Source organism: Branchiostoma floridae, chromosome 2 (assembly GCF_000003815.2).
Source record: "Branchiostoma floridae strain S238N-H82 chromosome 2, Bfl_VNyyK, whole genome shotgun sequence".
In the NCBI taxonomy this organism is placed as follows: domain Eukaryota; kingdom Metazoa; phylum Chordata; class Leptocardii; order Amphioxiformes; family Branchiostomatidae; genus Branchiostoma; species Branchiostoma floridae.
This window is the reverse complement of record NC_049980.1, coordinates 16,702,204-16,723,271: the sequence shown is the minus strand read 5'-3', so window position 1 is coordinate 16,723,271 and position 21,068 is coordinate 16,702,204. Positions and strand designations below refer to the sequence as shown.

At 42.8% G+C, this 21,068-nt stretch overlaps 2 protein-coding genes across 7 annotated transcripts; both read right to left on the bottom strand.

The window, feature by feature from the left end:
- Window positions 1–290: 290 nt before the first annotated feature.
- On the bottom strand, window positions 291–9,818 carry LOC118432325 (GPI-anchored CFEM domain protein ARB_02741-like). Of its 3 annotated transcripts, XM_035843883.1 has the most exons (4): window positions 9,671–9,818; window positions 8,427–8,490; window positions 1,329–1,549; window positions 291–1,160 (listed from the first exon to the last, which is right to left on the bottom strand). In XM_035843883.1, exons 3-4 carry the CDS (start codon window positions 1,540–1,542, stop codon window positions 1,024–1,026), a joined length of 351 nt encoding a protein of 116 aa, XP_035699776.1. In that variant the 5' UTR covers window positions 1,543–1,549; window positions 8,427–8,490; window positions 9,671–9,818; the 3' UTR covers window positions 291–1,023. The 3 variants fall into 3 exon arrangements, with proteins under 3 accessions (XP_035699776.1, XP_035699784.1, XP_035699767.1); XM_035843891.1 differs by lacking the exon at window positions 8,427–8,490 and having other exon boundaries at window positions 9,671–9,778; XM_035843874.1 differs by lacking the exons at window positions 8,427–8,490; window positions 9,671–9,818 and adding an exon at window positions 4,931–5,070.
- A 1,823-nt stretch (window positions 9,819–11,641) lies between these two features.
- On the bottom strand, window positions 11,642–20,971 carry LOC118410643 (ubiquilin-1-like). 4 transcript variants are annotated; one of them, XM_035812434.1, is made up of 14 exons: window positions 20,745–20,971; window positions 19,625–19,786; window positions 18,540–18,755; window positions 17,811–17,936; window positions 17,315–17,443; window positions 16,948–17,065; window positions 16,354–16,518; window positions 15,861–15,967; window positions 15,343–15,471; window positions 14,876–14,991; window positions 14,443–14,450; window positions 14,213–14,409; window positions 13,681–13,765; window positions 11,642–13,306 (listed from the first exon to the last, which is right to left on the bottom strand). In XM_035812434.1, exons 1-14 carry the CDS (start codon window positions 20,847–20,849, stop codon window positions 13,245–13,247), a joined length of 1,725 nt encoding a protein of 574 aa, XP_035668327.1. In that variant the 5' UTR covers window positions 20,850–20,971; the 3' UTR covers window positions 11,642–13,244. The 4 variants fall into 4 exon arrangements, with proteins under 4 accessions (XP_035668327.1, XP_035668324.1, XP_035668326.1 ...); XM_035812431.1 differs by having other exon boundaries at window positions 14,213–14,450; XM_035812433.1 differs by lacking the exon at window positions 14,443–14,450 and having other exon boundaries at window positions 14,213–14,429.
- Window positions 20,972–21,068: the final 97 nt, after the last annotated feature.

Genomic DNA, 21,068 nt, shown 5'->3' with positions numbered 1-21,068 from the left:
GAATCACGCGTTGTTTACGTCTGGGTGTGCAGTACTGTGTGACTGGAATTTGTTCAAATTAGCAAACACGTTACTGAGTCACAGAGTCTACCGTCTTGAATTCTTCAAGGGTTGTTTCAATTCCAGTTAAGTGTTTTGGTCTATGTTTGCCAACGTGAAACCTTTCATCGGTAAATGTATGTCTACCAATCAATATATCTCATCACAAGGGTAATAATTTAGCTCTATTGTAGTACTACATTGTATATCAATACACGGAAACAATAACACAAAAGTATCGACACATAGACTGACGAAGGTCTTCCTTCCCATGGGCTGTTTATTTATTTCAAAATACACAGTATAAACATTTAATAACGTACAAACTAAAACATACTGGCGTCGTTCTTATGCATTTGGACCATTTACGCTTTGTCGCGGTGTTGTTGAAGGCCGATCGTCCCCCAATCCTGGCAGGTCATGTCAGCTTCGCTTCCCGGGCAGGGGGAGTCATACTCGGCCTTCGTCCAACCTTCCACAACGTGCGGGACATGTGTTAACAGGTAAAAGGGCTTCTGTACAACCACGTCTTCCCTTCAACATGAAATAATTATCGATGTATGTAGTCGGCAGCCAGCTAACGTTTAAAACTGCCAGGAGAACGGATAGTTCAGAAGCTTTTTACCGGGCTAACGAACATCTCTATGAGCCAGCTTTTCGGGACACATGTATATTTCAAGTGCAACGTGCTATCTCTAATCTTCGCATTTGGCACAATAAATTAGTGTAAACCTTGTTTGCTCACACTTATGTTTAAAGCTTAACGGAAATGGAATCATCGGACTCTGTCGCACAAAAATAAATTGCACCAACTCCCGACACCAGAGCCCAAATCATTGGCACAGCCGTCATTCGCAACTTTGTACATCATTCCATGTTCTGTGCAGAACACAAGCGCCTAAGGCACGACGGGACAGCACCAAATTCACCATGCAGTCTCGTTTATGACACCCTCAATGTGACTCTCCCATCCCGGTGACGTCATCACTGCCTGGTGAGTAGAAGAGCGGCCGTGCTGAAGACCAGGAGGGAGTTTGCCACGATGGCGGCACAGCCATCTCCCGGTGTGGTCTGGTCTGGCGCCGCTGTCGTGGCCTCCACGGGCGCGGCCGTGCCCTCACCTGTTCAAATGGTGACACGTATTCGTCAGAGTAGTATTATATGCAAAAAAGCTAGCTTAAAATGCACTGTCGACTTGTCATGATTTTACTATCTCGTATTTTAGCAGTCCAGTATCCATTCTATATGTGGATTCTATACTTGCGTTCACTATGGCGACAGTACCGTACCTGGTGCATCTGTCCCGTCAGGTGCGTCTGTGCCCACATCTCCGACGTCTTCCTCTGCGTCCGTGCCCTCCACATCCTCAGCCGCCGGCGCCTCCGGGGACTGGGGCGCCTCGGGAGGGCTCTCTCCTCCCTCCGCCGGGACAGGGGACTGTGCTACGGCAACATGAACGGCTGCTAGGCACAGGGCCAGAAGTAGAACCAAGCAACGGTGCATTTTTATCCTGTAGCAAATATAGAGGATGAAACGTTATAACTACAGATATGGGCTGTGTTCAGATCGCTTCAAAGTCAGGCAAACACAGTTTGAAGAGAAATGGACAAGGTATATGCCTGTAAGTGTAACCCGTACACGTCTACGATAAATTGTAAGGCAGATTGAGTATACCTTGCCCTGATACATGCAACGTTATAACATTTTGTTATTTTCGTGTTCTGGAAACCAACTGTGGCGAATAAACTATTGTCATCACGTGGTGGAGCCTGGCCCAATGATTTACACAGTTCTGACAAGTTCATCCCAGCTGACAAGCATGTTTCCCACCAGTATGATGTTGTAGCAGGCCCCGAGAGTACGACATTCCACCCGGCAAAGCCAAACCATGTGTTTCACCGTGGTCTAGTCTGGTGAAAAGATTTATAACTGTAACACATTTCGTGCCACACCCGTAACAGCACAATGCCAACATGAAGGTCCATAGGTTATGTATACTTCGAGCGACCTCGTTCAAGTAGGGATGGATGGAACTATTGGTTCTACTAGCTTGCCATCACAAAATAATACCTTGCGACTATCACCTTTACACACACCCCTGTTTGACTTGACCTCCCTCTATTAACTTTAGGTAACTTTAACATCATTATCTTAGCACATTTTGGATCTATCTAGATAACGTTTTATAACATCAAAGAAAGCACCAGTCACAGGAAGATATATTTGAAGCGCGCTGGAGAGTATGGCAACGTGATCCCAGACACAACCTGCCTCATACCTTCGGGCAAAGATGAGATAGAAGGGCAGCCTCCTTCGCATATATGGGCCAGGTTCTTATGCCCTGATATGATGGGTCGACGCGGCCGCAGACATGACCTTCATTCACATGTATCTCCAAGCAGATTAATCGGTGGCGAGGCAGTATCTCAAGAGCCAACCAGTATCCAGCAGAAAAACACACTCCTAAGCCGGCTTCACTCCTGTCCTGTGGGAGCTTCATCTTATGGTACCGTAGGATCTGCTTGGAGTTAACTGTTGGATACTGGATTTGGATTCTGCCTTGCCACCGGCATAAGAACCTGGCCCATATGTTGCATATCAGGAACTGACGCTCTCCGCAAAAATAAACGGCAGTGCTTGTAGAAGGCTAGAAGGAGGCTAAGTAGGTCGATCAAAGGGCAAGGTCGCGGAAACCATTTGCTTGAGCTAGCTATAAATCACCAGCAAGGTCAATTTATCTTCATACCAGTCATACGATATGAGATTTACTACTAGTAATTATGGGTGCAGCTAGAACATATTGTCGGTATGGAGGGCAGAAATAAATCCTACTGTTGCATACCACCAGGAGAAACTGTGTTTAATTGTGAAGTTGAACATCATTTAACCATTTGCAACAGATTTTTTTCCTCAGATAAATCATGAGGGACCTAGCTTCTGAACACTGGTGACGTTATAGCTGAGAAATGCCGTCCAGTTGGGCTGGTTTATCAGGCGTCTGAAGAAACAAACAACATGTCCATCTCTCTTCCACCCGTCTACATCTGGTCGCGTTAGTCATCTTCCCTTACAACAAGAGACAATGGTAGACACACATCATGGCGTTGGGCATGACTGCTGTTATAGGACACAGCTAGTGCGGGCCTGACATCTGGAACGGCCTCTCCCTAAATATTGCAATGGACTTCGTTCAGCAGGATTCTATCAGGAGTGGGCATGATCTAGCCTGATTAAATCTCGCTTATAGCAGCCCGCCAAACATCCGCCGGCCCTCTATTAGCTTGATGGACAATAGCCTTAAGTCAAGGGAACTGGGTTTTCCATATATGGATAATTTATGTAATTGTCATCACAGCCCACCACAGCCTGGCTTTTGGTTGCTAGGGACTGGGTTGGGTTGCTATGTGGTGATTGACAGCATCACACCTCTTATCTGTAGTTGATCTCCTTGATCTGAGCCACTTGTACTGATGGTGGGAACAGTTGACTATGTATGCACAGTTCTACTATTATAATATGAGACATCTTTTTATTAACAACCGTTGCACCGAAGAACTAATGTGAAAATTACTCTACAATACATAGAATAGCATTCCTTTAGGTAGATGTGCCTGTGGCATAACTTTTGATGTGACAATGGGGCAATATAGGAGGGACATATCATGGTTCTGAGAAGTTTGACAGGCTTCAAGTGTCACAACAACATGCCGCATTTTTGTGGACCAACTGTTTTTCTGCAGTTGTCTGCCCATATAGATCAAAGAAATATACTTTATGCCAAGCTTTCGTTGCTGGCCACATAAAATCTCACCACCAGGCAAAATAATAGTTCCAGGAAAGTCTGCGCTCCAAGATTCCTTCAAGTTTCTTGAAATCCCCACAAGATGTTGTTTTCCCACTCAAACATGCCTCTGCTCCCATGGGACCTTCACACAGAGAACCACAGCCTGCACAGACAATAGGAGAGGCAACTAGCCCGCCCACCGTCTGGGTGGTGGAGACATGCAAATGTACTGGTTTCCACGGTAATGGGGGCTTGACCGAAATCCTGGCTTGCCATTGGTGTTGGTATTTTCTACAACAGTTCCCCCAGCTTATAGCTAGTGGGGCACAAACTCCGCGGGGAGGGGCCAGTTAGAGCCCTGGACAGCGGAGTTTGTGTTACACAGACTAGGCATGATCGAGTGATGCATTAAAGAAGCATTCCGATTCCATGCATAAATATTTCAACTGTTAACTGTTACCAGTTTGAAAGTTTGACAGTTAAACGTGAATCACCCTTTTCGTGTTGTCAATAAGAAAAAAAATCGTGTTTCCTTCTACAATACGTTCATTGTTGGCCTCAGTGGATTCACATGGCGCATTAGCCTTTTGACCATAGAATATTTTTTATTATGGCTAACTTTTAAGACGACATTTCTCCACTACTGGCCAATGTCCAATAATAATCAAGAATCTTCTATTCACACGGCCTTTCCCAAATGCCATATCACAATCATCGCCACAGTGTTTGTTTTCGGAGCATTAAGGTGGCGACAAGAGCATACTCCAACACAAACATCGGGACTAGGGGCGTGCTGATGGCAGAAATACACCCTGTGGCGTACTGTATCTTATCTACACCTCAAACTTAGCTCAAAGGTCACATGATGTTAGGATGATATCAAATTACATAAGGTGGTGAGTTTGTGATAGCGTAAGATATATCAAATAATAAATTTAGTTATAGGCTGTAGAGTTCTTGTCGGCTAGGATCTGCAAACATACGCAGTGTTTGTTATAACTTATAGAAAACATTTCGATTTTCTACCACAACATCTACTTGGAGACTAGTCGACCTATTTTTCCTAACAGGCTGGATATAAGTAAAACCGCAGTAGGAAGTACTCACTGATTAGAACTCTCCTCTCTTCCCGTCTGGATTAGTCCACCATATACCATAAGCTGTTGGATCGACCGTCGTCAATCCTGACCCGAAAATAGGGCACAGTCATTGGGAGGGGAGGGGCAGGTATGGATGGCTTGCTAATGTCGGTTAGGAGGATATCATAAATCAGAATCATGCTCAGAGCGACGTGAATGCTAACGGCCCAGAACACTGACCGCAGGAATGCTATAAAAGTACAGAGGTATAGAGATAAAGAGAGAAATGTTGGCAGGGATTTAATTTCGCCGTGAGGAGAAAATGGAATGTTCGCTGTCGTTGAAGGGGTAGGTCACTAGGTGGGCAGAAGACATAAAGAATAACGCAGCAAGGATTTTAGCTTCGACCAAAAATCGCGGACATAAACCCATTGCAAGCATTGATGCAGTCATGATGATCAGTTTTGATTTTACGTGGTTGTGATGTTCGACAAATACAAATATGTCTCGCACATTTTTTCTTATAGTCTCTATCACACTCCATAGGCTGCCTGGAAAACAGCAGAAATTGGTCAAATACTAATAGACTGAATGATTAGCCTGACTATAGGAGTTCGGAGGATAGTAGTGTGCAACCTAGGGAGATGATAACTCACGACAGACTCAAATTGTGCTCAATGACCTCTGGCATATTATTCAGTCTATTTGACCACTTCCTACTATTTTTCCAGGAATCAATGAATCAGTGTAGATAAGTTTTACATCCCGCCTCGTGACTTTGACACCCGAGTGTATGATGTCATCATGACCTGGTGTAATGACTACAGTACAGAGGCGGACACATCCGCGTCACCAAATATGGAGTCCAGAAGTCGGAACTATGCAGCTGAGACCGCACTTTATCATCGATACGTGATCAGATAGATCGGATTTTGGGCACGTCTCAGGCGTGCCTCCTGTCAAACAGGACTGTATTTTATCGTAGGGGCGGTCTATCATTGTCAAAAGTCACCGTCCGATCTAATTTACGTCAAATTCCGACCCGCCCAACTTGTTTATCAAATACACTAAAAAGGCGACTTGGGCAGATATCTTTGAATGAGGATATTAGAGGCTTCCCTCGTTCGTTCTACTATATAGAGTAATCAGTTTCATGTTCTCCTGTAGATGCAGTGCACTATAGACACACGTGTCTGACTGAAGTTACAGGCCTGTGGCGGGAGGATTGGCGAGGTCTCAGTGTACCATTGGTGGAAAGGGGCGGGTCGATGACCTGTACTGTCTGAGTGCGAAATAACACTGCTGATTATTGCGTTTTCAAGGCTATGGACAAGATGGTGACAACAAAAGTTACATTAACCTTTATGAAGAGTCGATAACACGGTGGCAACGTTCCTGCTTCTAATCAGACTACCCTTGCATTCCCATCGACCCGTGAAAGAGAGTAGCAAGTTAAATCTGAGAGCCGTGGACGACATGACTCCCTTAATCTCCCTCAATCTGCCGGGGGATAGGAATATTGACCTAAGGAGGATTAACATTTCTAAGGACTGAGTGTCCTAGCCAATTACGTACATGTATGTACGTATTCACGCCATCTTAGACTTTACCGAATTTTACGATTCAAACCCGTAGGAAGGCCTTGTGGAGGCTACCCTATCATCGGGTCTGTCCCAGATATGTGTCTTGAACGGTCTTCCATTACAAATTACAAACCGCAGACTTCTGACTACCGCCGGAGTAAATTACTGATAAACAACATTCACCTTGAGTATTCACCTTGAGAAACAGCCAGTTCAAACAAACACAAAGCGTATATCCCCAGAGTATCCGTAAAAACATACCTTAGAGAGTATCCAAATGTAGGGCAACTGCCATAAGGTTGGTTCTTTTGTAACGCTTTTGTATTCGCATTTTCCAATGATAAATCATGGCATTAATCTATATAGGTCGAAGGAAGGAGTTACTATCTAATTCTTTCTAATGTATTTGGAGATCATTGTTATCTTATTGTCGCCATATGGTTTTGCTTCTCTCGAGATAAACAAGAGCCTGGTAGTAAACTATCTCCCACTGAGCATCCGCTACCCACACCCACCACCTCCCAGCCTAGGCGAACCACGCCCTTTCCGACCGAAGGACTACTGTCTAGTAATATCCACCACTCTCCAAGCAGAGCTTGTTGGGGACAGTCGTGACCCCATCAACCTCTGCTTTGAGAGTAATATCCTCTAACCTAGAAAATGTTCCCCCAACTTACGCCAACGCCCATAAAAAGGCCAACAGAGGCGGCTAAGCGATGGTTACGATCGGAGCGAGGACAGCAGGCGAAAAAATTGCGGTCACCACTAGCCTTCGACCGTAACCTCTGCTTGGAGAATGTCACTGATGTGTTTTCGCTCACGTGGGACCAATTTTCAAATAAGTCCGGAAATGCGACGTCCTTTGTCTGACATAACACATCTACGTGGGGGCAGGACATATTTGTAGTGATGGTGGCATGGCAACATGGAGTGCTATGGTTACGGAGTGCACTTAGCGTTTCACTGCGATAGCCTACACGACATATCGTTACCTCGGTTATGATGAGCACAGCATTGTGCCAAGGTCACGGGTAAGCGGCACACAATGACCTGCTTGTTACAAATCGCACATTGGCACCAGAGAAACTGCGTACTTAGTATTACATATCTCTCAACACAGACAAATCACAGAATGGCATAAATATTAAATTTGGTTGCAAATGTTCTTTTGAAAGAAATGAAAGTGTCCTAAAACTATGTCGAAGGCCCAAAGCACATGCAATGAGGTCATCTGGAAATGAAAAGTGTACGGATTAGTCTGAGACTGAGTCATCCAGTTTTCTCGTGGCTCAGAGTCTGGTGTATGCTAAGAAAATAAAAGGCCAGATTTGCCAATAATAACACGTGTCCTGCATGAGGTTGTTGAAATACTATAATTTGAGCTCATACATGTACGTGATAACGAGAAATAAAAGCTTCTAGTCATCAGAAAATGTAGGTTCAATGTTTAGAAACAAGACCCAACGCTTTGTGAATTATGAAGTTTTTCATGTAGCGTGATGAACATACTGCTTTGTAGGACAAGGAAAGCCAGACAAAACATGTCAAAAACTTGGCCAACAGTCGTCTGAGAAGCCGTGCATTTCTAGCAGAGACAACACACTATAGATTGTGGAGCAACCCTGTAATCATCTCATTCCTGGTGCGACCTTTCCTCTGCTCCCCTTGATCCATGGAAAAAAAGCACGCCGATTCTTTTCAACTGTTTTCCGGCTAAATGGGTGAGGGGTGAAACAATTTCAGCGTGGAATACAGACGGCGACCCACAGCGCTCAGCAGCACCCCCGTCACACAAAAGCTCGCTCCTCCTTCTTTTCATCCATTTACTTCACTTCCCTGATCCACGAGCGAGCGTTTTAGACATACAAACGGGTCACATCAAGAGCATGACAGACTTACACATGTTCAAACTCGTGGATTACGCACAGCTCGAACACTTACCTACTGTTTAATACCGTACTGCTTGAAACAGGCCGTGAGGTGGAGAGCTGGGGTGTCTGCTTGCCTGTGAAGAGAGGAATGCGGAGATTTTTCAATCAGCGAGGGTGGGGGAAACAGGCCAGACAGTGCAGGGCGGAAGCGAAAACATCGCACCATCTCACAACTGTTCGGCCGTTGTCTAAATATTTACGGGCAAAGTGAAATACTGCGCTGTGGCCTCATTTTCGCCGTTATGCACAACAAGTAAGAGTAAAATAAAACGTTGTCATCATATTCCATTTTATTCAAAGTTCAACTGATAACCCTTTGTGGGCTATAGATTATGCATCGTTGTATACGACGAACATACGATAGCCAGTGAATAAATCTAGTGTTTGCACAGTGAGTCAGTGGTCCGTCGGGGAGGGAAGAGAATATCTTCCATCTGTTGGGCCCATCAGAAGATGCCTCTTGGGATATATTCATGTCGGCTACTCATACCAAACCTCGGTAGGAAGTGGTCGGAGGAATTTCGCGAGTTTTATTTTCCAGCGTAGCCATGCATGTCACAGAAATCACACCATTGGCAATGACCATATCGTTGATCCAGACGTGGAAGCCAAACTTGGCAACAATCGTGACATTCCAAACTGAAACAGGTCTATCTTCCTGACCTCGGAGACGTAACCTTACTGGTGCTGCTGTTGTAGAAAAACATGGCCAATCAGACGGGCGGGGTCAGTCGACGTGCAAACTGCCGCAGCACCAGACGAATTTGTCCAGCAAAAATTCCAAGAATTCGACCAGTTGAAACAATGCCTTATGTGTTTGTAACCAATACACGCGACCAGTGCTCGCTAGATCCGCCTGGTATAACTCAGAAAGAGCGCCTTTATATCGACTTACAAAGTACTGAAGATACAGCATATCTGTACACCACATCACACCACGTTAATGTGCTTCTACTAGCAAATTTGACTACTGAGTAGTGTACGCATGTGAAAGCTTTCTCTTGACAAACATGGGGACTGATTTCCACAACTAGCGGAGCAAAAGCACATGGCGCCCCCACAACGTGACAGCACCGGTGCTTGGGGCCACGCGAAGATAACGGTCACAACACCCAAGTAAACTCACCCACGATATGCTCTCAACCCGGTAGCGTATCTCTTATTGATCACTTTTCACATCATTATATCAAAATATCTTACAGGAACTGTCAAACGACTAGATACAAAGTCATTGGCAGTAGATTAGACACCTACCTGGCTCGGTGCTCGTGGGGACGGGTGTGTTCAACCGCTACTCAGTTTCCTCAAGCCACTCGAGTGATGATGTCATCTTCGGCAGTCTTCGCTAACGAACTTTTCCGGGAATACGTCACGGGGATTGACAATGGCGAGCCCCCATTGGCCAGAGGTCAGCCTATGACGAACTCTCTAATAGCTCATGTCACTTTCAACTAAACTTTCGATCTGCTCACGGCTTTCCCTATTGTTCTCATGTGTGATCGCAAGTGTGATCGTGTGTCCTAGATCTAAAAGGCCTTTGAATAAGACCTCCAATCCAAATTGACAATCTCTATAGTTTCTTAGTGGCTAACAATTCTACTTTGTTATGTTTCAATATTGGTAACGTTCCTGCTAGGAATACATGTCTGAAATCATGTCTAAGAGAATTGGCAAATAGAGAAAAATACCGGCTGTGAATTTTGCAGAAAGAATATTTGCAAGTTTACGACTTTAATGCCTCCATGCCTTATCTTATGCCACAACTACAGTACTATACATACATGTACATGATGATGTAGAACATATGGATGATATTGCCTTCGTGTACAACCGATTTGTATTTGAAAGTACGCCTAGATAAGCCCCTGTTGTATTATTTTGTTGTCTGAAGCCAACATATGTATTACATAAAATGTGGACAGTAAAAGGCCTAAGTTGTCATTGGAAAACGGACGATGATCACTATACCCATTACCTACACTGAAAGTGCTGTGTAAGTGAGCTAACATAGGCGGCGCTTCTACAAGCGGCCAGGGCGTTACAATCTTACATGGACTCTCAAAGTCGACCAGGTATAGGCTAGGCTTTTTTACCTCCTTGAGTCGATGGATTATTCTAAATGTATGTGACGGCGTCGGGACTTGTTTGGGAAAATGTTAATTAACTATATCTCATAGTTAAAGAGCTTATACCTAGTCGACGCAAGGACGTTATATGGCCTTATTCTAAGCCTACTGTAAGCCTACATAACCTTCTTGATCGACGTTGCATATTTTCACATTTCGCAACTACATCCTGTCAGAGCCTAATTGATCCTCCAATTAGATTTACTGTACTTTTGGCCAATTAGCTTTTATTCTATGATGTATGAACAGAATGGTGTAATCTACTACTGTTCCCGTACAGAAAACGTACTATATCATGTTGATTGGGCAGCGTAACATTGTAGGAGTAGCTTCCATGACCAAGCTGCAGCATCTATTTCATTGGCCGCTGTTAGGTATCAAATGTATCAAATTATATTGGCAATATTGCTGTGGCGCTAGCCTCCGAATAGGCCCTAAAAGCTAGCCTCTACCAGGCTACGTGTATCGGTGGTCTAATTGTAGAAATTGGACAAATAGAGTCAATAGTACGCTAAGGGAGTCGGCCGGCCAGAAAAAAAACATTATCCTCACCACTCGTGGTGCTACCTAAAAGCACTGGGTTTCATGTTTGGGAGAGTGATGATTCTCCTGACATTAGAGAACCTTGGGCCATGTTGAAGTGTGTCAAATTGACCCCCAACAAAAGCCAGCGCTGCTGGAAGTCTGAGAAGGTGTCATGCTGTAATAATCAGCATATTCACATGCAGGAAAATCGGAATTGGTGCTTATTAAGTTATTTGCAGTAGTGGACACTGTTTTGTTTTATCATTGGGAATTCATGGGAATATGTCTTTACAATAACTTTGATGAAATAGTGTAACTCCTGTGGCTTCTATTCTTCCACACAACGAGCATGTTTAAAAAAGTTGTGCCATTATTGTAACAGCTAAATTATGAATATTGCAACATATGACTAAGGAAGAGACTCCTCTACATACGGTTTAATATCTTATGCATGATTTAACACATGTTGAGTCATTTTAATCTTGCCGTCAATATATGTCTAAGTAAAACCTCTTCACAGTTAAATATTGCATCCAAACTTTCATACAATTAATCATGTACACCTACTAGCAGATCAAAATCACTTAAGACTGGCTTTATTTCTGTTGTGATACATTCGGTACGGTAACAATTGTCTTCTGTGACCATCCCACACAAAAACCTCCCAAAGCAAGAACTCTTTCTATCCAAATTAACTTAAAACCTACATGTAAATTTACACGATTGTATGTAATAAGATTTAGAAACCAGAGGCATGTAGTTGGTAACACTTATCATTACTTCTTCATTACATGTTACCATACAAAATGACAAACACTGTGTTAAATGTACCATACATAAGAGGCGATCATAGTAAGGATGATGGAAAGTTATGCACAATAAATACAACATACCAGAATCACTCCAATGTGGGGAATCATTACTCCTAAAAACACTGTGATTTGGTGGCTTCCCTTCATATTTAATCTTTCTTGCAATTTTCAAAATCAGGCCTTAGTAATTTTCCCCCAATAATCTAAAAATGTACATACACGTATCTTAATTTCAGAATATTGATAGTACTGTAAAATAAGCTATTGCCATTAGCATAACACTGCTACATCTTCAAGTTAGAAATCATAGTAAAATCCAACATAAAATGTGTCTGAGCAATCCTACAGCACTCCAAAAGTGGGGCCATTGTAGGGCCATTTTCATATCACATGAAGTTACCAGGTACATGTACACCTGACCTGACCTAATCTGTGATAGCATTTACTTCGCATTATCATTCATACACCCTCTCCAGAATGTAGAGCAATCTTTGTTACAAAGAGACTAGATGTTTTTGTACCATTTTACCGTATATCGCTACCTGTTCCCCGACTACGAAAGATCATAGAATTGCTCAAGATCAAAGTTCTATTTTGGACCAAAACCCAACCCATATCGTTCATGGGATCACAGTTTTGACTGATGGCATGTTTTTGAAATGGTTCATGTGCAATCAAACTCTCTGAATGGAGATTGAGGAGTTGATAAATTTGTCTATCTTACTTCTTACTTTTAATTTCTAGGCATGAATAAAGATGTCTACCATATTTGTAACAGCTACTAGTCCTACAAACAGTTATACATCAGCAGTGACATTCTATATATGTTTAGCAACAAATTAATGCATGTATATAGTAACTCACTACCTGGGTTGTGCCTCCAAGGCCTACACAGCAAGGAAATGGTTGGTTTATGGGTATGATGACTCTACCTAACACAAGTGAAATAATGTTAAATGTCTTTTGCAAAAAAGTAACAAGGTTCACAGACCACTATGTGAAAGCCACAATTATTGGGAAAAATACTTAAGAGATGCGCTTCCACCACAGATCTGTGTACAACAGTGGCAAATCTATGCATGCTACACAACTAGTTATTACCCATGTCTTAGCTATTCACTATTCATTAGTTAATCAGTTCCTACATGACTCTTTTAATGAAGAACTGATACAGTCCTCTTGTCCTCTTTTGCAACCATTTACAAACATATTCCCACCTGGGCCCTTAGACCTACTGACATAAAATCTTTCTCCTGACTCATTCTTAAGGAAGACACTCCTTACTCTGGAGGAACATCATACCTTCTCCTGTCACAGTAGAATCTGTACAGACGTTAACAACTACTATGTCTGCGTGTGCGCGTGTCATTGTGCCTGTAGTAGCCTGTCTATCGCTGCGTTTACATCACCGTTTGTGGCGGTCAGCGCTGAAACACAAAAACATATTGATGGTGATTACAAAGGCAAGAACAACAGTTTTGGTTGCATAGTGAGTGACAATGCTGTGGAAGTCTACATGTATCTACCAGTATGACATGATAAAAGACTACTACATGTATGTGTTAGGGTGGAGATTGTAGTCTTGTTTTGCCGGTTGGGATCCTGATAGAAGCCTGTAAAGTTGAAGATATTCCCTTAAAAGACAATTGGAACTTTTCAACTTCTGTTCATGTCACTTTAGATAACTGAATTGACCACCTTAACACAGCATCATGATCAGAGTCACTGTGAACAACACCCTGATTGGGATCTCTACTGGCTACTCGGGCAGATGGTAATCTCTATCCTGACATATGTGTACCTTGTATGTTTGCCGCCCTATTGACAAACCCCATTGTCTCTAGTTGCTCCAGTTGGCTCCTAAACCGGACTTCTGGTGGCTGCATCTGGAGCAAACAATCACAGGACATGGCATGATTGTTAATAGTTTCACTGGAACATATCATCTGTGACCCTCTCCAGCCCCCTCCATATGAACTCAACCTGGTTGAAAAGCAGCTGCCTGGTGGAACAAGCCATCCAGGAAAAATAAAGGCTACACTATTATCAGTGGACAACAAATTATTTGAGTTACATGTATGTTTCTATAATAATATATCATGTGCCATCTTAAAAAACACAAGTCAATCTGTCTGATCAGATTAAGACACCAAGATATTCATAATTGTATCACATGATACACTGTCGTTATCAACATTTCATTTCTGGTAAAAACCTCCAAATAATCCTTTTACAAACTGTAATGCGAATAAATGCTCACAGTCGCAGATTATTTTTTGTATAGCAATTAGTCCCTGCAAATATAAGGATATGTCAACAGTAAGGCATCTTACTGCATTCCCTCCTGCCAGTGTCTGTAACATCTGCTGTAAGAGCTGCTGCTGTGCTTCTGTAGGGCCAGTAGGAGGCGCTGCTGTACTGGGAGAGGTGGTGCTGGCACTGGCAGTAGTAGGAGTAGGCGTGGTGCTTGTGGTGGAGTCTGTACTGGAGGATGCTGCAGAGGAGGCTGGTGCAGCAGGGGAGGCCGGCATACCACCCGCAGGGGGAACACTGGGAGAAGGAACACCAAGCCTAAACCACACACATAGACACACATAGCACTGGCTATGACTTTCTGACCAAGGTAAACAACTAAGATATGTGTTTCCTCATAAGGTCTATATAGAATATTTTGTAAAATATGTGACTTAGTTAAGAATGAACAGTTATGTGTGAGAGAGACTTACCCTGGCAGCAGGACGGGTGTATCTGCTGCAGAGTTATGTGTGTGAGAGACTTACCCTGGCAGCAGGACGGGTGCCTCTGCTGCAGAGTTATGTGTGTGAGAGACTTACCCTGGCAGCAGGATGGGTGTCTCTGCTGCAGAGTTATGTGTGTGAGAGACTTACCCTGGCAGCAGGACGGGTGCCTCTGCTGCAGAGTTATGTGTGTGAGAGACTTACCCTGGCAGCAGGACGGGTGCGTCTGCTGCAGAGTTATGTGTGTGAGAGACTTACCCTGGCAGCAGGACGGGTGCCTCTGCCTGCAGCTGCTGCATGCCCTGCTGGATCTGCATGATGGCCTGCAGCACACGAGGGTTGGTGACGGCAGCCTGCACCTCAGGGTTCTGCATCTGTAATGGTGACAATAGATAACTAAAATAATGCTGATGGCATATCATGCAAAACTATCATGATGGGAAGTTTGGTAAGTCCAAAATTCCAATGCAACTGACAAAGTATACAACCAAAAGTCTGCAAATCTAACCCAAGGGAAGCCCCATCTCAGACCCCATCTAGAAGCAGCAGAACCTCTAGGGAGTGGAACTGTGCAACAAGGGGGAGTGGTAGGGAGAGAAGCAAGCGGCCAGCACCTGGCATAGGCATTTAAACAGGTAGGCACGATAATTGAATTACTCAAATATCCTAGCTTACACAAGTTTGATTTGTGAGGAATGTTGAGGTTCTGAAATCTGTTATGTTACCTGCTGCATGAAGGTAGGCAGTTGTTGTCTCATCTGCTCCTGGAGCTGTGGGTTGCCCTGGAACAGGGGGTTGTTACCGATGATCTGTGAAGCCATGTCAGGGTTCTGGCCCATGGACTGCATCATACTCTGCACAACAGAGACATCTTCATTAACAACGCAGGGACATTGGTCCGAACAACTGTTCGAACTTCCTCGTTAAGTAGGTAGTAGGAGTAATTGCAGCTCATTGTAATTTTTTCCTAGTTCGTACAGTGGATCATGGAACTTGTTGACAAGAAATATAATAGGGGCCTTCTCGTTAGATAGCTTGAAACAAAGCTTACAGCTAGCTTTGCAAAGTTTAGGTGTGATAGGTCAGACAGTGTAATATAACCAGCTGCCGTACAGTGTGCCTCCCAAACTGGTATGTTATGGTGATTATACTAGCTCTACAGATGGTAAGCATGCTACAATGTACCACATATGCATTGTGAGGATACAACAAGATTGAATGTCTACAACAGCATGGCTCTAACCTGCATGTAGGGTGCCTGCAGCATGTTCTGCATGAGCTGGGGGTTATCCACCATCTGCTGCATAAGACTCTGCATCCCCGGGGAGTTGAACATGCCTGATGTGGGAACTGCAACACAGACACTGACATATGAAGGCTAGGTTTACTTGAACAGAAACTTAAACTTAAACTTATTTCTCTAGATCGCTATTTAGATTTAGAACAACTAAAAAGCCACTGTATGTAGCAACCCCATTGCTAGACCCAATGAAATCAAATTCTATGGTTCCAAATCATAGGGTTGGTTCCAGGTTGGACATCTTGTTAGGGATTGCATTCATCGTTTTGGAAGATGACGTTAGGTCAACGGACCATTGCACAAAAGGCCTGAAATTTTACTCAGGGTCTCTTCTGGGATGTGGGTCACATTTCATTTCATCTCAAAAACAATGGTTGTATGATTATAAAACATTTCTAAGCTGAATCAAAATGCATGTTTCTTCTCTGGTCCTTACTTCCTCCTGGCAGGCCTCCAGGCAGCCCCTGTCCTGCTGGTGAGCTGGCCGTGGTACTGGCAGTCGTGGTGCTGGTGGTGGCGGCTGTGGTACTGGAACCTTGGGGTGCCCAGGGGTTGGGGAGGGGCTCTCTGTTCTCCTGACCCTGCTGGGGGTTACTGGTACCTGGTACCAAGTTCAGAACAAAAGTCAGCTCGCAAATATCCTTCCTTTCTTTCAAACAAAGTGCAGGAAATGATATAGATCAGTCTCATCAGGAATTCCTTATCATGGGGACAGCTAAAATTGTAGTGTCCTGTGGAAGTTTAATCAATCCTCTCTTCCAATCATCTAAAATGCTTGTTGTGTGCCAAACCCCAATTGCATTGTTGCTTCCTCGTGATGATTGTTCTTTTGAAGTATTGGAAATAGAAATCATGTGAGAAGTTGACTTTAATACCGGTAGTCATATCATTTCTGACTATTGGTAGCAAACCATCTGTCACAATAGATACCTGGCAATGCTGTAAGAGGCTGGGAAGATGATAATGTGTCCCAACACCTGTGAACTACTTGTATGTCTTCTTATCCTAAATGATAGTAATAACTGCTCACCACCGCCCACAAGTGAAGCCCATGGGTTGTTGCCGAACTGTTCCTGTGCTGCGTTCATCATGGGCTCCTGGATGTCCGTGTACATGCGCCGCAGGGCGTTATAACCACCTGGGATACTCTGGGGAAAAAGCAGTAAAGAGCCCTTTGCTTTAGTTGTGGACAGCAAGCATAGGTGAAGAATATTTCAATTTATTCTTTACACATAAAAGTACAAAAAACACAGAGGACAGTATTTATGTGATTATTATATGTTGGTGTTGGACAATATTTATCTTTTACTCAGTAACGTCGTGACGAAGGCGACAGATGGTCACTGAAATGTCAGATGAAGAAACTTGTCATAGTACAAATTATATCTAATCCTGACCTCCAGGTTGCTGAGCGCCCTGTCCTGACTGCGCATCATCTCCTGTAACATGGCAGGGTTTCTGGCCAGCTCCATGGTCTGGCGCATCAACTCTGGGTTGTTCAACATGTGGGTGATCTCTGGGTTTCTCTGTTCCAGGAGCACAGAGACAGTCAAACATCACTATCATTTATTCACGAGTCTTCCCAAAGATCTAACTAAGGGTGTCATCCACCATTCAAAGGGGAAAAACTCTAATCAGATTAAAGTGACAGAAATATTCTTGTCATTTGACGGATCTTGGGGCAAATGCGTTAACCTTGAACCCTTTAATTACTGTAAATGTTATTAACTTTTGCAGTGCAGTGGTAGAAGGGAAAAGGAGCTTTTGTGCAGAATTTGTGTTTGAAAGAACTTTTTAGTACAGTAGTCATAAGAAGAAGACATATCCACAGTGTCATGAATTTAAGATTTCCCCTTGAACACCAGAGTTGGAGAGTGCTTGTGTCCCACCCACCTCCATGAGCTGCTGCATCTGCGGGTTGCTGACGATGAGGTTCCTGAGCAGGTCAGGGTTGGACATCATGCTCTGAACAAACGGGTTCTCCATCATCTGGGTCAGCATGTCAGGGTTACGCAGCAGCTGGAGAAAAACAACACAAACATCACAACTATCCAATCAATCACTTCTCAACATTCAAGGTAACAAATTGTCCTAGTGAAACCTATTATAATCTTATTGTTGACTAAGTGAAATTCAAACTTCAACAACAAACATGATATGTAATTGCGCACATAACACTTGGGGCTTTATGTTCAACATCACTGTAATTTGGCTACACATCAGTTAAGTCTAATCCATTTATATTCATTCATAGACCTCTTGCAGCTGAACTTCATGTTAATAAACATTCCTATTGTACTACTATGTAACTGACATGTGATAAAACATTCACTGAAAACATACAAACATTCAAAAGTTAGTTATATAAAAGACAGCACTTGACAAAATTTTCCTTCATTGATCATTTAGCTTTTCTGTATATATATTCCTGTCAACAAATTATCTGGCTCACATACGATATAGGAAAATACAATAGGTCACATTATTTAGCCCTCTTCAGACCTCTACAACATAAACATTACAAACCAACACACATTGTTCTTGTCTTCTAAGATAACTTAGTACTTTAACTGTCTTCACATTTAACACAAATGTGCCTTACTCTTAAGTCTAAACCCTCACCTCTTGCTGCATTCTCTGCTGCATCTCCATGAAGTTGGCAGACCCCATGCCCAGGTTCTGCAGTCCGCTCAGGCCCCCCATTCCACCCACACCAAATGGTGCTGCAGCTGGAGCCGGCTGTGGAGCGGCTGCAGGTGCAGTCCCAGCAGCAGCAGCTGCGGGGGCTGAGGGTGTGCTGGAGGCTGCTGGAGCAGAACTTCCACTTGCACTTGGACCCTGTCATATAACACAATAAATACCAGGGCTCGAAATTCAGTTTTGGGATTAGGTGCACTGGTGCACCCAGCTTAAAAAATTGGGTGCACCAAAAAAGGTTTGGGTGCACCACTTAAATTTAAATAATAACCTAATAATAAAACTTAATTACAAGCTTCAAATTCTTAAACAAGTACCATGGCAGACATTTTTATTATCTTTCTAACACTTAGATGTCACGAATATGATGTAGACTAGTATACTCTGATACCTTTACATACATAAACGTAAGAAAATATTTGGGTGCACAGCCTTAATTTTGGGTCCACCTGGTTGCACATGCACCCAGTATTTCGAGCCCTGAATACAGTCTCCATGACCAAACACGCATCAATAACATAACTTCCTTTCTTTTCCAAATTCTGCATTGTGCCTCCTGTTTCAGTCGGGTTGCTAGGTAAGGATCGTATTTTTCTTTCATCTTTCTTTTTAGACTAGCTGAAAATCTAATGATACAATACAGTTTGACAATTTGAAAGTAAAGTTTAAATGCATGAGGACACTTATATTTTCAATGTCAAACTTAAATGTTGTGCATAATGTTACAAATCTGTGGATACATAAGACAGAACAAGCAGTTTTATTACTTGAACAGGAAGCAGGCTGAATAAGAATTCTAATTGGAAACTCCACTGCCCACATCAAAGGCTAGGATTAGCAGATTTGCTAGTGTAGGTCTGGAAACACAACGTTTCTTTTCTTAGACCTTAACAATATACTGTAGGTTTACATGTAACTTTTAAGTAATGATAATCAAAGGTATCATAACCACATAATCATTCAATAACAGCTTAGTGAGGAAGTAAAACATCTGTAGATCTAGTAGGTACCTGCTGAGACCCAACCTTTTGTCTGATCACCAGATGAACAGTCAGCCCATCCTTTATTCCTATCTTCTCTAAGGTCTCATGGTCCTTCAGGATCTTCCCCGCAAAGATCAGACACAGCTGTTCAACAGGCTGCCCAAATTTCTGCGAAATTGCCTCCTTGAACTGGGGAAAACAAATACATTGAGCTTTTAATCATAGAAAGCTTTTATGCAATGACATTTATTGAACAATTCAAGCATAAATTTTTATTCTGAGGAGTACAGAGAGACAAAGCAGTCTCTAGCTCAAATATGAAATTAGTTTGACAGAATTTTACTGCTTATTGGTGCTTACAGAATATAGACTAATAGAACTTTCATCACTTTGTTATCCTGGTATTGGTAGACATAAATTTGTGTATTATGAATAGTACGAAATGTTAAACTGGCAATTTTCTTCACGGAAAATGCAAAGTGATATGAAGGGAAAACAATTACAGCAGGCCGAAATGGTCACAGGCCCTTTTCCTGTTGTGGACATTCATCTAAATGGCTACCAAATCTGTGCATAATTAGTAATACTAGTTAGTAATACTAGCATATTCTTACTCGGATCAAAGTAGCTTTTTTAAGTAAATGCACAAAATATATCCAGAAAATAAAGAACTGGACGAATAATTTAGCTCAAGTTCCTCAATGAGATCTATGGACCGCTGTTAATTTTGGAATGATTCTTTAGGTTCTTATGTTACGTTAGCAGCATAAATCGAGAATCATCAAAGCCGGATTGTTCCAGTGTTTACTAAAACCTTATAACGTGCGTTTACTGCGTACCGGTGGGCTGCTGGGGTCATGCGTCAACATAAGTATCGCGTTATGCAGTTCAAGACTCACAAAGGCAGCTTAAGTTTAACGCTATCTGCTTGTGAACAAAACGGAACGACAGAGTGACCAGACCAAGCAACATAATCTTGAAAGGCGTCTGCAAATCAAGATGTATTGCGACTTCTGTCATGTCATGGAGGAACTAACAAAAATGGCTACGTATCCACATGTAGAAATCTCGACACTTTCCGATGAAAATAATCCACTAAAACAGTCTTTGGAATACAAATAAATGAAACTGCTGTGAGCATACTAACTTCTGTTATCGTAGAAGTTGCCTCAATTTCCACCGTCTCCTTAGATTTTGGAGTTTTGACGACAATTTTGATCAGTTCGCTTCCAGAATCTTCCGACTCCGCCATCTTGGTTAGGGCTAGTCTCGTGCTCTTGCATGACGGGAATAATGTTGTCGCTCCTAATTATTTTTTCCTAGAATAGAGGATTTGAAACAAAAATATATGATGAAATGAAAGTAATTAATATATAATGGCGCTACAATTGGCTTTATAAGGGACCAGAGATCCATTGGATAGCAAAAGTAGCCAGACTGTGATTCAACTTTGACCTTTCAGCTCATATTT